The 16,412-nt window shown below is 40.6% G+C and overlaps 2 protein-coding genes across 3 annotated transcripts; one reads left to right on the top strand and one right to left on the bottom strand.

Moving 5' to 3' along the window:
- LOC8080043 (chaperone protein dnaJ 1, mitochondrial) lies at positions 365–10,982 on the top strand. Of its 2 annotated transcripts, none has more exons than XM_021450238.1 (19): positions 365–684; positions 795–834; positions 1,379–1,471; positions 1,552–1,643; positions 2,147–2,230; positions 2,323–2,361; positions 2,495–2,629; positions 2,725–2,766; positions 2,861–2,948; positions 3,773–3,837; positions 3,933–3,995; positions 4,067–4,139; positions 4,585–4,676; positions 5,996–6,067; positions 6,513–6,569; positions 7,438–7,486; positions 7,561–7,624; positions 9,857–9,946; positions 10,483–10,620. In XM_021450238.1, the coding sequence occupies exons 1-19, from the start codon at positions 625–627 to the stop codon at positions 10,508–10,510; spliced, it is 1,326 nt and encodes a 441-aa protein (XP_021305913.1). In that variant the 5' UTR covers positions 365–624; the 3' UTR covers positions 10,511–10,620. The 2 variants fall into 2 exon arrangements, with proteins under 2 accessions (XP_021305913.1, XP_021305912.1); XM_021450237.1 differs by having other exon boundaries at positions 366–684; positions 10,520–10,982.
- LOC8080042 (GEM-like protein 1) lies at positions 12,907–16,054 on the bottom strand. Its single transcript, XM_002436673.2, has 4 exons — positions 15,660–16,054; positions 15,439–15,540; positions 14,065–14,336; positions 12,907–13,412 (listed from the first exon to the last, which is right to left on the bottom strand). The coding sequence occupies exons 1-4, from the start codon at positions 15,961–15,963 to the stop codon at positions 13,224–13,226; spliced, it is 867 nt and encodes a 288-aa protein (XP_002436718.1). The 5' UTR covers positions 15,964–16,054; the 3' UTR covers positions 12,907–13,223.

The raw sequence follows: 16,412 nt of genomic DNA, 5'->3' as shown, positions 1-16,412 counted from the left end.
GATTGCGAGGGACAAGGGCTGCAAGCTAGAAACAGCCAACAGTAGTACAGTAGGCAGCTACCAGAAATGTTTTTCGCTGTTTCGCATTCATCGGACCAAATTTGCCTCAAAATCCTTTCGCAAATATTTAGCCGTTTCTGGTAAAATGTGTGTGTGTTTTTTTTATTTAATAAAGGTGAAATGAGTTTCAAACGCTGCAAAAGGACCGAAAACTCTCGAGCCAATAAAATAAGGCCCATCAAGCATGGAGTCGTGTTAAACGGAGGAAGCACAAGGCCCATCATCTGCTAGGCCGGTGAGGCAGCCCATTTCCCCTAAACCCTCCCAGTCCCAGAAGCATTTGTCTTCCTTTCTTCCCCTCCAATCCACGATCCCCTCTTATAAAAATAAAAATAAAAATCCACAATCCCCTCACATGCCGCCGCTCTTCCCTCGCCGTCGCCGGGGCTTCACGACCCGGCACGCTTCCGGAATCATCTACCAGCTCTTCTACACCGCTCTGATTCTCTGCAGGTCTTGTTGATCGCCAGATTCGCCAGCCCGGTGACCTCTCAGCCGAGCGCTCCAGACGGCTGCAGTCTCCGCATCCCGAGTCCACATTGGCCCGTTGCGCCGCCGCCCCCCATGGGTCGGTTCGGGTGGCTCCGGCATGCCTCGAGGTTCCTTGCGCCCCGGTCGGGCGAGGTGAGACGAGCGAGCTCTCACTTACTTCCCTGTCCATTTCCCACACCTGTTTGGGTTTTGGGGAGTGCCAGACTGTCACTTGTTTACTCTGTTTGGAGTTTTGCTTGCAGGTGGCCGTGCAGAGGTGCGCATGGATGCAGCCGAACACACGTAATCTCCGTTCCATTTTGTGTGTTTTGTTTGATCCCTTGCTGGTTTGGGTTTGAGAGAAGTTTTGCTCTTTCGGATGAAAATCTGCTAATGAAAATTGAGATAATTTGGTGGTCTTGGGGGAAAATGGCACAGCTGATTACTGCTTACAAACCGTTCATTTTACAGGCTGTTGACTTGCTAATTGCTGTGCAATGCATTTTCTCGTTCATTTGTTTTATTGTTACAGGTTCTTATTATTTGAATAATTGTAGATTTATATTCAAACTACACTAGAAGAAAGAACTCTTAAAATCACATCCCGATATGAATATAGTACGGAGGGTTATTGGGAAAAACTGCCGTGCCCTGTCTATACTGGATGTGTTTCTGTGTTTATTGTTGGAGAAGAATATTAATATTATATGCCACTGATACAATATAACTCTTGACATCTGCAGTTGGTAGATGTAAATTCAGGTCAAGCGTATACATTTACTGGCTACTGTCATATTTCTCTGTTCCTTACCCATGCTTGTTTGTGTTTTCTTCTGGAGAATTGCAGCTTGCAGCACTACTGGCATCTATATTGGCGATAAGTTCTATGGTCGATTCATATTGACACCATTTGTATTGAGCCGGAGTTTTCATGCTACAGGTTATTACACTGGGTTTACGCATCACAATTACTTTTGCAATCACACAGGGCAACTAAACATTAATGGTTTCTTTTGCCAGGTCACCGTTGTTCGGAACACAAGGACTACTACAAAATTCTTGGTGTTCCTAAGGATGCATCACAGGATGACATCAAGAAGGCATTTCATTCTGTGAGTATCATTATAGTTCAGTTGATCTTGAGATATTCCAAGGCTTGCTCTTGATTGGACTATTTATTTAAGATGAGCATGCTGTGAATCTAATATCCATTGACCAAGTGGCAATCTCACCTGTTTCCTATCTTTTCATACCATCATGTGCGATGCTGTACATTTCTGAAGAAGGCACTACATGTGTGATTCTTCACTTGTTGTGTAGCTTCGTTAGGTGTGCTGTTAAATCCTGCCAGCAACTGGAAACTTATTTTTGTTATTATACAGACTATGGATATTGTATACTTATATGGCCTTCAAACATATATGCTTCAAGAATTTGAACATACTGGAATTAGGATGAAAGTTAGGCAGATATGTTGAACAATGAATGGGGAGGCAGATTCATTTGTAAATAATAAGTCTTCAGCATGCATGTTAACAATATGTTCCATATATTAAAAAAATACAAGTGGTGTGATTCTGATGGTTTTGTTTGCTAATTGAATCAATGTGTGTAGCTTGCCAAAAAGTATCATCCGGACACAAATAGAGGCAATACTGCTGCAAAAAGGATGTTTCAGGAAATAAGAGATGCATATGAGGCAAGTAAGTTACCGCAATTTGTGTTTTTCTGTTGCTTTTTTCATTATTGCGCCAAAATTAACAGTCTTGTTATTGTCATTTTGGACTCCAGACACTACGGGATCCTTCAAAGAGAGAGCAATATGACATGGTAAGTTGTCATAGTCTTTTTTCCTTTTTTTACACCTTTATAGGAAATGACTTGGATTTTTCCAAGCCCTTTGATTGGAGTGATTTATTTTGGAATCTGGTACAAGTTTATTTTGTGTTGTGTAATATCGCAGCTATTTTCTAGAGGGTCAAGGATGGAGCATGACACATTCTCAGGATCCAACAATCAGAGACATGATCCTTTCACAGAATTCCACAGACAGAATGATGGTCGTTTCTCTAGTAAATTCTATAAAATATTTTCTGAGGTGGTTTCCTGTCGCTGCAAACACATTTTACTTCCATTTGTCATGTCAGTGCAGACTGCAGAGTATGAAGTGATGCTTATTTTCTTGGATTGCAGGTTTTCCAGCAAGATATAAACGCGCAGGCAAATGATATTAAGGTTCATTCTTAGGCCTGTTCCTATTTTATTTTAAGTTTCGTTTTCCTTTTGTCTTTTTTTTTCTTGAACTTATTTTATATCTTAACTTAAGTAGGTAGAGTTGAATCTGTCTTTTAGCGAAGCTGCCAATGGCTGCATAAAGCAAGTGTCCTATAGCGCAAAAAATGTTTGTGATTCATGTGGTGAGTACACTTTTATGCTGGAAGTTATTGCCTGGGAGCATTTTTTATTGCACTTGGCTTTTGTATGCGTATCTGTTAAATCAAAATTTAAACCTTTGTTTTCATGCAGTTACTGTTAGTAGGCACTTACATAGAAGTCATTTTCTGAAATGAGCTTTCAACTGTCTCGTACATGTGCTTTGACATTTTTTCTAAATTTTTTGTTTATCGATTTGCGCATGTTGTCTATCCAAATAGTTTTTCTGTTGAACAAACACCTACTTCAGAGACACTATTAGTTCAATATCTGTTTCCGTGCATCTAAAATTTAAGCTGATGGCAAGATAACTCTGGTGTTCATTTAGTTATTTATTTATTAGGATGCTATTTCTAATACTATTTGTGTTCTTTGTTCCCGTCATAATCTTTTGGAATCAACTTATGGATGGTAGTTATTTGAATGAAGCATTCTTTAGAAAATAATTATCGTCTGAAATCTGTAGGAAGATTGTCATATGTTTACCAGGCTTCATTTGGACACTCCATGGGGTTTTGTGAACAATGTAATAGTAGTAACCAATCATAACCTTGCGACTTGTGACACTAGCAAACTTAGGACACCTTAGGCCCCACAAGGTAGTTCTATTACTGTACTAGATGGGACTTGAAAAGCTAAGATTTATGAAGGATAACTTGCTGAAGTATGTAACGTTAGAAATAATTAATTGATACTAAAGTTTTCTTTGCAAAGCTGCCATCTTGCTTGTACATATAATAATGATCATCCTGATTTAGCCCATATCCTCTTTCTTTTCTCATTAATACTGATTTTGTTTTACTGTTAGGCGGGAGAGGTCACTTGCCAAATGCAAAGATATATGTTTGTCCCTCATGTAAAGGTTTGGGAAGAGTAAGTACTTGCTGTTAGTTTCAAACTTTCCATGCAGATACATATGGTACATTCATATGCTTTGGAGTTAGGACATCACATGTTGGTTTATGCAGGTCACTATGTATCCATTCACAACCGTTTGTAGTTCTTGCAGAGGTGTTGGGAAAGTAATAAAGGTAATATTCCTGCAGGTACCATAAACATTTAGTGTGTTTTGTCCTGTCTCATGGATGATAGTTTTCCACAGGATTACTGCTTGACATGCCAAGGTTCAGGGGTGGTAGATGGTATGAAACATGTAAAATTGGATATACCAGCAGGTACTGTGCACTCAGCTTCAATTGCCTTCTTTTGGTTTGTTTCTTTTCCAGACATGTGCACATGCTCATAAGTTTAGATTGTTTGGACTTTGAAGTTACTGTGTGCATTTGTCCTATATCCTAATGGAATTGCAGAGATATCTGCATTGGTTCTACTGTAAACTTTCCACCACAACTTGTATGTAGTTGAGCTAACACTTAGCTGCCAAAATCTAGGTGCTTTTACATACTATACCTAGTTGCTCTTTTCACTCTATTAGAAGGTTTTGGTTGCTTAATAGTTTGCTGGGGCTGTTTCTGTTTCTCGTCTCTTTGCATGTACAGCTTGTTGCCTGAAGGAGTTACACTCTGCCTGATGTTTACTATAGACTGAACATGTAACAGTCGAGTTTTCATTGTATTGTGTAATAATTCATTGAAGATTTTCTTGTTTTCTGCAACATAGGACTTGATTCTGGTGACACAATCAATGTACCGGAGGCTGGAGATAGTGGTGGACTTGGTGTCCGATCTGGAAATCTACACATAAAAATTCAAGTGAGAGTCCATATCCATGCATGGTTCTTTTTATACATATAAATCGATCTATAAGTTAAGTGGATTCCACTACCAAAAAATTAGTTACCTAATCAGAGAAATATCTGCAATATAGGCTTCTTGTTGTTAACTGTTCTGGAGTGCCAGTCAGAAACGATAGAAACAAAGCAGTTTTCAGATGTTAACTTGTTTTTTCTTTATCTTACTAGAGTGTCACAACAAAGTGTATCAGCAAATTTGATTGATTGTGCTTGTGAAACCATGTGTTCTTTCTAGAAATGGAAGTAACACTAATTCTTATTTGGTGTGCCTATAACAATCAGAAATTGTGGATGAGAATGGAGGGTCAATCCATAGGTGGTAGGAGGTGTTACATTTCTCTATGAGTTTGGTAGGGTCTGTCATGATTTTAATAGAGATTGGAAACTATGGATTCACAAAATGAGCGGTTCACATTCTGCTGGGAAACCATGCCTTCAATTCCAGCCATCGTTACATGTGCCTGGTGTCATGCCTACTTAAATTCAAATGGCCTTTGGTAGCACAAAATGTACAATTCGCTTTAAATAAAAAGCTACTTTTACTAGAGACATGCCGGTAAGTGATGAATTGTATGCTCCAGCAGTTGTTCCAGTTCTGAAGGGAAACAAAAAGGGAAAGTCCCATTTGTCAAACCATGCCTGAACCCGAAGGATCCATTTCAAAGCTCAGTCCTTGCTAACCTATCGTCGATGTCAGAATCAGTTTCTTCAAAGCTTTCTTCAGGCCACTTTGTGTTTACGCTGGCCTTTATTCATTTTACTCAGGCTTATTTCTAGACTTGGATGGTCGAGCACATTCATTTCTATTGAATGCCAATAGCCAGAAATACCTCCTCAAAGATACTTAAGTTACTACCACTGGGAGCATTAGGTTAGCTTGTTTGGTCCAAACATATTACTAGTGAAGGACCTGTGACCATAATATAATGGATGCTTGTAGCATTCTTATGTCGTGCATGTCCTTTGCTAATTTGTCACCAGGCTTGATATGTCTCAATGTGATTTGTACCTGTGTTTGATTGTCACAAGCATGTAAGGTTGAGACCATAACCAACACCCTGTTATTAGGAGAGATCAGGCAGTAATCCTCTTTGTTTATAACTACTAACTGCTGATGGGTTTATAGGTGTTGTGGGTGCTGTTTTCTGTACTTATTAGAGGGTAGAGGCTATATCAGCTGCGGCCATTACGATTTTTTATATTTTATATGCAATTTTATTGTTGTCTTGTATCAAAGAAAATATCTTCTGATTCTCCAGTCAACTGTGTATATCCTAGGTAGAAATTGATCCTGTGTTTACCCGAGATGGTGCTGACATCCATGTCGATAAAAGGATAAGCTTCACACAGGTAATAGCTTCAGTTGTCCTATTTTGCTCCTTTCCATTTGAACATTCTAAAGCTATGCTATTTCTCACTCAGCCTCAGGAATTTTTTCCCAACCATAAATTACATGTCGTCCTTCCCCTTTATTAGTTTATGTATCATTAATCTAATCTAACCTTCATTTCATGACAAATCAAGGCCGTTCAGTAAAAGATTTCTTGACTTTACTTTTGGTTCCATCATAATATTTGACTCTGGATTTAACTTTAAGTTTCTGGCATAAGATCAACTAGGGTGTCAGTGTATTCAGAATTTGTAGTTGGTTATAACGTCATTATTGCAACATTTTAAAGCTGGCACTTCTCTAACAATTTTGATTTTCTTTGACATTTCTGTAAAGAATGAGTTTGTGCTTTTATAGTTTACGTGTAACGTGTTCATGCTGATTTTCCTTTTATAAAACTTGCAGGCAGTGCTTGGTGGAAAAGTTGAAGTACCTAGTTTAAATGGGAAAACAGAAGTGAAGGTAACAATTCTAGGTGGAATCGTACATGCGTGTACACTTCCTGTATCATCTTATCTGCTTCTTGTGTTGCTTATCTATAACTGCATATATGCATGGAGCCTATTTCAATTCAAATTTAAAATGCCTGGTAATAACTTGAACTTATTTTTAACGGGTACATGTCTCCATGCACATGGTAATCTCTGTTTTGTCGAAACATATCTGCGTGTACTTATTGAGTGGATAGGCTTTCAAGTTTAAAATAATATATTTATTCCCCACCAGTTTTTCTTCGAGAAAATTCGGTCAACACCATTGAAACCTATAACTATCCCTTATGTTCCATTGAAAAGTTTAGTGTCCCATTATTGCCATCCATTTGGATTTTTTTCTTCCCTTCTGTGCCATTACTGCTAATTTTTAGTAAATTTAGAAGCTAACGCCTTTAAATCATCATCTGATAGCACTAATTGTGACTATTTTACCTGTCACACACATCGCCGATTGTGCATTATTTCTTCAGAACTTCATTTTTGCGAGAGGTACATTTTTTTATACATAATGGATGAATTATATTTCCGTTGAGACGCAAACATAATCACAATTTTTCAGTGTGCATGCATGCTCTTATAAGAGGAACAGTAGGATGGACATGGACTTATTTATCACTGCACAGAAAAATTGAAGGCCTACAATTGTCTTTTCAGAACCAACTAACAGGCCAGTAACCAGCAATGGCACACATGGGAAAGAAAAATTAGAATTGATGGCATTGAAGGGAACCATAATTTCTGATGACACATAAGGGATTGTTGTAGGTTTCGATTGCATTGAAGAAATTTTCAATTGTCATCATTTTACCTAATTAACATCTGGTGAATTTATCCAGATACCCAAAGGAGTCCAACCAGGGCAAGTTGTAGTTTTAAGGGGGAAAGGTAACCTATGAAATTTGAGAAATGCCTCACCTGACTTTTCCTAGTAAAGTGCTGATGATCATAATTTCTATCAGGATTGCCAGATCCGTCAGGATACTTCGGGGACCAATATGTCCGATTCCGAATTCATTTCCCCTCGTAAGCTGACTATCCTTTTCTTGGCACATTTTTTGCCAATATACTTTTTTTTTTCTTGAAAATGCAGGAGAGCTGCACATCATTATATTAACAAGATGACCGACATACTCCATATATATCAAATTGTTGGTGTTCTAGTTCATTTGATCATCTGCCCTTGAAGTAAAAGTATATTGGGTTTGTATTTGATTGGTTACCTGTTAGCACATTTCAATTTTTTTTTTTGATATAGTGGATTTGTTATATTCTTCAGAACAAAAGTAATGATTAGTTATCCATGAAGCAGAAAAGAGTCGAAATTGTACAGATTTAGTGGATTTGCTGAACTGTTTGCATAGCCTGAAGTCAACCCAGTCTGAAGACAGATGGTGAAGCTGTTCAGTTGGGCTAGCTTTAACTGAGATTGGCATATGATAACCTCTTAACAAGTAACATGCTCAGTTTGGTTGAGTCTATAACTCTCTGTATAAATGATAAATGAAGAGTACCAGTATGAGGTAATTCTAAATCGTCACAGTTTATGTGCTTCAATAAATGACATTGAAGCATATGCGGATCAGCCACCTTTCCTCAACAGCTTGAACTATAAGCAATATTTAGAATACTGTTCCATCAGACTCAGCATCTCTGCTCTGGAAAATCGAGTTGGTTGTGACTGTGTGCCTGCCATTGTCATCATTTTACCCTACACTTTGTTTTATTTCCCACGTAGCCACTGAATAAATTATGGAGCAAACCACCATTCCATAGCTGTGGCAGGCTGTCTTGCCACCCTGTTCCTTACTTCTTGTCTCCAGATTTGATGAAACCTCCAGATAGTCTCCTCTGTCCTAGCAGATTCGTGTTGAAGTTGGCACCTGCCATCCTCCATGGCTTCGCCCCCTTGTGGTTCACCTTTGAATCTGTTAAATTCCCAATGTGACCTGTCCATACTTGTAGACCACCTGCTGGAAGCACTGGTGTCGATGCTGTCCTTTCTCTGGCACCATATCCCACTGGCCTTCCTGTCAGCATGGTCTGCAGCATTGTAACGCTTGTGTCCATTCTAGGCTATTTTGTTACCAGTGCTTTGGGTGGTAAGACTGATAATTGGGCCTGGTGGTTCAAGGTGGTTAGCAGAGAAATTGGAACTCCGGCATCCTGTCCACCACTGTTCACTGTCTGTCAGTGCGTTTGGCTTGTGAACTGGAGAGAAACTGGGAAGGAACAGGCAGGGACTGGGTAAAGCTTGAGCGTTTTTCTTTCTTTCTTGTTTTTTCTAGGGAGAATTCTATGGTTTGGCAGTTATATCCTGAAGATTGTTATGAGGGGTGAGCGTTGTTTGTTAGCCTTGAGGACATGGCAACGGATCTAGTGCAAACTCATCTCCCATGCAAACTGTGCAAACTCTAATCTGGACCACAGGATGTTGATCCAAAAGGCACGGAGAGATTGTGTCATTTTGCACTTAATCGCCCGCTCTTAATACACTTTTACAAATCCCTACTTCCACCTCTCCCATGCGCCCACTTGGATCAACATCCTGCGGTCCAGATTAGAGTTTGCACAGTTTGCACGAGAGATGAGTTTGCACTAGATCCGTTGCCGACATATAAAGTGTTATCTTTATTCTTTTTTGCTGCCATTGAAGCTTGTAGTGTAAAATGCTAAAAAACCCCCTAACCACAAGTAGTTTATACTTGATGTAAAACATGGCACTCCTTGGTCAACAAATGGAAAATGTGTTGCCACACCAGGCATTGTAGTGACCGAGCTAGGAGACCAGAGGTTTCGAAAAATGAGCAGTTTGAACATGACTGCAGTTTGTGCAGGCTGCAACAACTCAATGTTGTAGGTGGCTTTTGGAGATCTCTTTTTGTCCATGGCAGTCTACAGGCATACAACTAGTTGGATTAGATTGTGCTCATTGCATGTTTGCTCTTGCACTCTGTGAACGCTTATCCTAATGGGCCTAGTAATAATAGAATAAAGTGTGGTATTTGTATCTCTTTTTACTATGTATATTATTTGTATTCTTAGCAATTTCTTCATCAATATATCAGTTTACAGCCTGGTTTATGCCAAGTAAACATTTGATCATTTGATGGCCTTTGTATTACTCCTTTTTGTTCTTCTAATTCATTCTAAATAAAAGTGCTTGATTAACGGTCTTAATTTTGTTGCCGTTTTGGTTTTTTTATGGTAAAACACTTGCCCCTTGATTTAATTCATAGCACACATTTTATTCTGCAGGGTGGTTACTGAACGTCAGCGCGCGCTGCTGGAAGAATTTGCAGTAGAGGAAGCCACGAAAGAACAGAACACTTTTGTAGCAGGAAATTGGTAAGTTCAGGCAGATCCTCACAACTGCATAATCACATGCACACAAACAACACATGCATTTACACAACAGCAATCCATCCCCCACCCTTCCTAACATTTGAATGGAAGTGGAATTTTTGTTTCTGACTGCACGATTCAGTCCATCATAGAACTGGATTTGCCATTCTATACTGTCTTTGTTTTTTTGTATTCTGTTTGACTCATAAATAAACTAGTTTATCATGCTAGCATGTATACTCTGCAAAATTTGATAATCTCAAGCTTAATTTTGCCTCTCTTTGTTGTGGTATTCGTCCATTTGAGTTATTCTTCTACTGCAGCTGATATTTCAAATTGCCATTTATTATCTCTTTTCCTTTCTATCCAATCAAACATAAAGCACATACATACATTGAAATTCATTTCAAAAGAAGCAAAGTCCACTGGTGTCAGCTTACTGGTTGGTTGCCTTTTAAAAGATATCAAATGTGATCTTTGTGTTGCATTCTAGTATGTATCTTCTGGTCTGGTAGTGATAAAGATGAAATTGTAAACAGGCTTTATCAGCAGCTATCTACTGGTTGATACTTACAGGTGGCGACTAGTTGCAGAAAATATGACAAGGCAAAATGTCATGATCGGAGTCGGCATCCTCGTACTGATTCACCTGATGCTGAGCAAGGCTATGAGCTAAGGCCCAAGTTCACTTGTGCTGGGGCAGTGGGGCAACATCAAATACTATAAATTCTTCGAAGATTCAGCTTAATACAATGAAACAATGGTTGCGATTCTTTAAAGATTATTTTCACCCACTAGAGATCACAATTTTGAAGAAGGCGTCGGTTAGAAGGTTGCTGCTTCCTATGGTAAAATATTACAATAATATCTGCTCACATAGTTCTGAAACTATATGAAGCTGTCAATTGAGTAAAAATTTCTTGTTTTTTTCCCTCTTTCCGTGTAAATGTAATGTGGATGCTCTAAAGTTGGAATAGTTCAACGTGCTGGGTGAAATTTATTGTATCTTTTAAATTCGCGCACCCTTTATCTTCGATCATATTACCTTTTTTTCTACACCCGTGGTACCGTGCCCATCCCCCAGGTCGGTCATGATGCCTGCCTGCCTGGTTGCGGCTGCAGCTGCTCGGTTCAGGTTTCTCAAAGGCGGAATGTTGGGTGTCCCCCCCCCCCTCCCCCCCCCCCCCCCCAAAAAAAAACAGTTATCTCACATTGTTTGAAAAATTGAGATATATATTGGAAGTACTTGTATTCAAGAAATGGAAGTTAATTTTTTGTCTGGAAGATTTCTGCCTTGAACCGAAAATCGATTGTTAAAATTGTCTGTAGCCTAATGTTTTTGGTTGAAGCTTACCAATTCCCTCCTTAAGCAACACACTGGATCGGACCCTGGTGGTGCTTAGCAGTCATGTTCCCGTTCCGAACGGAACGGGAAAACGTTCGAACATGTACATTCACGGAATGTGGAACATGAAGCTGTTGCCAAGTTCCTAGGCTGCTAAGCCGTGGTGCCACGCTCTGACAACATGGACCGATGGAATGGCTGTGTCTAGTCACTGAGTAGTTGGCCTGATCGATGGAATGGTGATAGCTAAAAGAGCAATGTGATAGATATTAAATCTATTGATCCATTAGGCAAGATAGGTCTACCTAGTTTCTCGTAACAAATTCTTTTTTTTTTCTGTTTGTTGGGCTTCTTTTTTTCCCTGAACAATCACGGTTGGTGACAACTTTTTAACCGTCGGTCATGGTTTGGACTTTGGAGTAAACCAAGTATTTTGGAGTGAACAAATAAGTTCGAATCAAAGTTCACTTGTAAATTTTCTGTTTGATGCACCATATCTGCATAATAATTTGAAAAAGGCCTATTTAACTCCCCTAACTATTGGCAGTTTTCTATTTTACCCCCTCACTTATAGAACTAGCGAAGCATTGAACACCATCAAAATAATCCTCTGATCCAGTTTTGAACACGATTTCACTGACATTGTGGTGAGTCAGCAAATAGTAGAAAAAAAGGAGGGTTAATCTTCTAAGTCCTAATAGATCATGTCTTGACTATATAACTTCTTCAACTATAAAACATGATATTATAGCACTTAAAACATCTAATTATATTCAAATGAGCCTCGATGGTTTTGCGTGACTTTTTTTAGGCTATATCCCAACACACTGGCCTGAGTATCCATGCTTGCATGCATATACTCATCTATTCTCTCTCTCTCTCTCCATACTCTTTACAGGCTTGCCCCACCGATCGATGAACATCACACGACATCCTCGCTCTCTTGCTCCACCTCACATCACTCCTCAATGGCATTGAACTCATTACACCATACCCCACTGCTACATCCTCCACCCCTCTTGCTTTTTCCTCGTATGGCTACCTAAAAAACTGAAGGACCAAATGGGAGATCAGAGGAATTACACTATATCCTGACACATTGGCCTGAGTATCCATGCTTGTATGCATACTCATATATTCCCTTCCTCTCCATACTCTTTACAGCATGCCCCACTATTCGATGTACATCACATGACCTCTGGTCTCTTGCTCCACTTGCTCCACCTCACGCCACTCCTCAATGGCATTGAGCTTATCTGATCCTTTGTCATTTGACCATTTCTACATCCTCCATCCCTCTTGCTTTCTCCTCATATGACTACCTCAAAAACTGAAAGACCAATCAAGAGTTATATGCTGCTCATCGAGCAGTGAGGTAGCCTAGAAAGAGTAAGGAAAGAGGGCAGCAGATGGGCCTACGTACAAGTATGGATACTCAGGGCAATTGTCAAAACAACAAAATGAATTGTCTTCAAAACTACCTCAAAGAGTTATTTATACAATTTTTAATAATTTAGGGGAGTAGATAACTGATTTTAAGATAATGGGATGAAGCAAACAACAGTCAATAGTTAGGGTGCTAAGTAGAATTTTTTCTAGTAATTTTAAGATGTCATCATGCTACTTTCTAAACTTGTATCTCATAATCTCATCTCAAATGTAGAAAATATTGATAGTTCTGTCACATTTAAATGTTTGACATGCATTCAAAATGGACAGCGGCAGTGTTTTTCCATATATATCTCATGACTACAACATTGACAGGAATAACATACATTTCTGAGGCGTATGCAAGCTAGTGAGTGTACCGTGTCAAAAGCTTCAGCTAAAAGGATCTGAAACAGGAGACACTCAGAAGCTAAGGAATCCCAGCGACCCAGCCTGGACTCGAGATGTGGAAACTGATGTAACCGGAAAAAACACCACTTGGTGCCTTTACGGTTGCAACTCACGAGCAGTAGCCAAGGCTTCTTGAAGACTGGCTGCAGCCTTGTCGTACATTAGAAAACCCATGAACCAGAACTCATGGCCTTCAACAGAAACGACCTGAATGTACTTCTCAGCGGAATTTACTTTGCTTACTGAAGGATTAGCTGCTCTTAGCTGGTGAAGAGGAATGACCACCTGTTTTTGGAAAGTGAAGAAAAAAGTTTTAATGAACACAGTCATCTGTTTAACTGAAGTCCTACTGATAATTGAACATCAAAATGGATCAAGTAACAACTGGGACAAAAGATCCAAGTTAGGTGTGAAAAATTAACATGCATCTTCTTAAGTGACAATCAGTGCTTCAGCATTCAACCTAGTTTCATCCAGGGACAGCGAAAGCACCATTGTTAGAGTTAGACCATGTCCTCAGTAGAGAGATGGTAACATAAGCCTTGTGATTCTGTGAGCATAGAATCAACTTGTAGTTACCAGTGCACTTCTTTTATGATTCAAACTGGCATTTATCATAAATGGGTAAGGCTTGCAAACTAACCAGACTGCAGTTGTCCCCTTTTTTGTTTATAATTTAATATATATTTCTTCAGAATGGAATGGAACTGAAGAGCATCACTATTGTCATCCTCAAATCCGACGTCATTTTTACCAGTGATCACTAAAAAATAAGTTTACCTATTCTCGCGTAGTAAGTTAGATTTATAAATCTACGGGAAACTAACAATGATGAATTATAGAAATCAAACCAGTCAAAAATATGATGAACTGATGTGCAGAAGAAAGGTTGATTTCAACAGCGATAACTAGATGCTAAGAAGGGAGTAACCCTTACCTTGTAGTAGCTCCATTCAGTTTTATTTCCAGCTTTGTATGACAGAGGATTATCACTGCAGAAAGCAATTTTCGCTGTAGAAATATACAAGACTCCCATGACAGGACCTGCCGATGTTGAGAGATAACAAGCATAGCATATTTTCAGCTGCTCATCTGGAAGAACTTCGAAGGTCTGCTTAAATATTTTTTCATAGCCTCCTTCTGCTAAAACTTTAGTCCCTTGTGCTAGGCGTCCCATAGCAGCTTCGGTAAAACTGGGTCCAGTCTTGACTGTTAAGGAAATGGCATATTGTCAGGCAAAGGGGAAACCATGTTTATTTCCCACGTCAATTAGAGTTGAAGGTTAATACAGAATCTTGCGGGTTGGCTATCAATTATCAGCCAAATGTCTCAGTTCATATTGAAAGTTTTCTGATTTGAAGTAAATAAGGTGAATGGCTACAGTACCTACACACACTAGTGAGAACCTTCACTTGGAACAATAGCCAAATTCTTGGAAGATCTATATCACAGCCTATGATCTATAACTATAGTCAGATGATTTGAAGTTTGATCACGAAAGTACCATTGAAGTACATGATAATGTGGAGGACTCCTCCACCCTGGCTTTGTCTTAAGAGGTGTCGTGCTTCAAACTTGGGTTGGATGGGAGTTCCAACGACTACCAGAGTTCAACGTTCTAACCGGTCAACTACAAGAAACTTGGCCATCACAAGTTCTAGGAAAATAGGAATTTAGCCAAAAGACTTAATCAATTGATACCTAAAAGGCAATGGGAAATCTTACCTAAAAGGTATTTAGTCGTAGCATGGTGTAAGGGGTTTGGTCAAAGTGCAAGCAAAGACAAGTTTACACATGCACTTGTGAACATTCAGTCAGTAGAGACACCATCGAGTTAAGTTAGAAGACAAGCACGTGAATCAGTTGAACTGAAGATGAAAAACAGGCTTATCCTCTCCCCACAAATGATTCAGCACACTACATGCCAGATAACATGCTACGACTAAGAATGTCTAAGAAAGTTCAACAAGATCATCAGTAGAATTACAAGTTCTTGGGCAACAGGGCTTAAAGAATTGTTTTAAAACAAAGTAAACCTATGAAGATACTTAGCCAACAAGGCATAAAGCATATGGTAAAGCTTCTTTTGTTGGGACAAAGGTTCAAATATCCTGCTTCCCCAGCTCTACATTCCCCAGACCCCAACATTTGCAACTTTATATATGGCGATTCTTTCCTTTGGTAGTTAGAAAGCTAGCACATCCTACCAATCCGTGCACGTCAAGGAATGAATCACGCGAGTATATGAACACAGCGAACCCTTCGAAGGAAAATAGAATGTTATCACTTAGCAGGGGTGCTGAGATCTCACAGTGTTGCCACGTGTCGCGGCTGAGGCTCTCGACCATCTTGGTGGTCTCCCCCCACGACTTCCCCCACCTCGACAGCGTCTCCCTCATCACCTCCACGGCGCCTGATGATGGACCAATACACAGTGAAATCAGAAAGCAAAAAAACAAAAACTACTCCAGATAAAAGAGCAATACAGCCGCAAAGCTAGGTGCGAGGCGTGGAGCTAGCGGGGTCTTTTACCCTTAGACGAGGAGGATGCGGGCCCGCGGGACACGTACTGGCTGGACTCCGCCGCGGCGGCGGCGTGCACGTGCGTCGGCGAGTCGGACGTGAGCTTCTCGCTCCAGGTGACCGTCTTGGGCGCCGGCGCGGGCGGCGGGGGCGGCGGATCGACCGTCTCAGCCGCCGGCGCCGGCGGGGGCGGGGAGGGATCGGGTGCGGGGACGGCGGCGGCGGCGGCGCTTGCGGTGGTGTCGGCCTGCGCGGTGGAGGCGGAGGCCTCGACAGCGACGGCGGGGTGCATCTCGGCGGGCGGCGGCTGCATCTGAGGGATGTGGGCGCGCCGCGGTGGTGGGGGTCCGAGGAAACGGAAGCGGGGGAGTAGGGTGGGGGTGGTGGGGAAATGGGGGTTGCGCGTCGCAGAGGAGAGCGTGCGTGGGGGTTGGCGACTAGTGGCGTTGGTGTGGTGTGGTGGGGGTCAACACGTTTCAGTTCCTTGTTGCAGCAAAGTCGCAGCTAGCTCGCACGCGGCACGCGGCGCTGCAATTACAACGGGCGAATGCGTGCGATCCGGTTCGCTTGCGTTCCATCGGATACGGCGGGTTCTAGAAGCGGACGGGTCTGGGCTCCTTCGGGCCGTGCTGACGTGCTCCACTGGAGGATATTGGATAAAGTAAAAAGTATATTTTTTCTCTTCTAATTTTTACGAAAGGTCGTTTTTTCTTTTAACTTTAAAATCAAATAAATTATTTTTTTTTCAATTTTTCAAACCAT

The sequence above is a fragment of the Sorghum bicolor genome, chromosome 10 (assembly GCF_000003195.3).
Source record: "Sorghum bicolor cultivar BTx623 chromosome 10, Sorghum_bicolor_NCBIv3, whole genome shotgun sequence".
Lineage (NCBI taxonomy): Eukaryota > Viridiplantae > Streptophyta > Magnoliopsida > Poales > Poaceae > Sorghum > Sorghum bicolor.
The sequence above is the reverse complement of the archived record's forward strand: the minus strand, read 5'-3'. Positions and strand labels throughout refer to the sequence as shown.

What these genes read in the sequence shown, in the direction of transcription:
- LOC8080043 (XM_021450237.1), top strand. Translation starts at nt 625, where the DNA reads ATGGGTCGGTTCGGGTGGCTCCGGCATGCCTCGAGGTTCCTTGCGCCC. An exon ending in CCGGAGTTTTCATGCTACAG is followed by an intron (nt 1,472 to 1,551) that starts GTTATTACACTG and finishes TTCTTTTGCCAG; the next exon opens with GTCACCGTTGTTCGGAACAC. An exon ending in CATGTAAAGGTTTGGGAAGA is followed by an intron (nt 3,838 to 3,932) that starts GTAAGTACTTGC and finishes TGGTTTATGCAG; the next exon opens with GTCACTATGTATCCATTCAC.
- LOC8080042 (XM_002436673.2), bottom strand. Translation starts at nt 15,963, where the DNA reads ATGCAGCCGCCGCCCGCCGAGATGCACCCCGCCGTCGCTGTCGAGGCC. An exon ending in CCGCGACACGTGGCAACACT is followed by an intron (nt 14,337 to 15,438) that starts GTGAGATCTCAG and finishes TTTCCTTAACAG; the next exon opens with TCAAGACTGGACCCAGTTTT. An exon ending in CTGAATGGAGCTACTACAAG is followed by an intron (nt 13,413 to 14,064) that starts GTAAGGGTTACT and finishes TTCCAAAAACAG; the next exon opens with GTGGTCATTCCTCTTCACCA.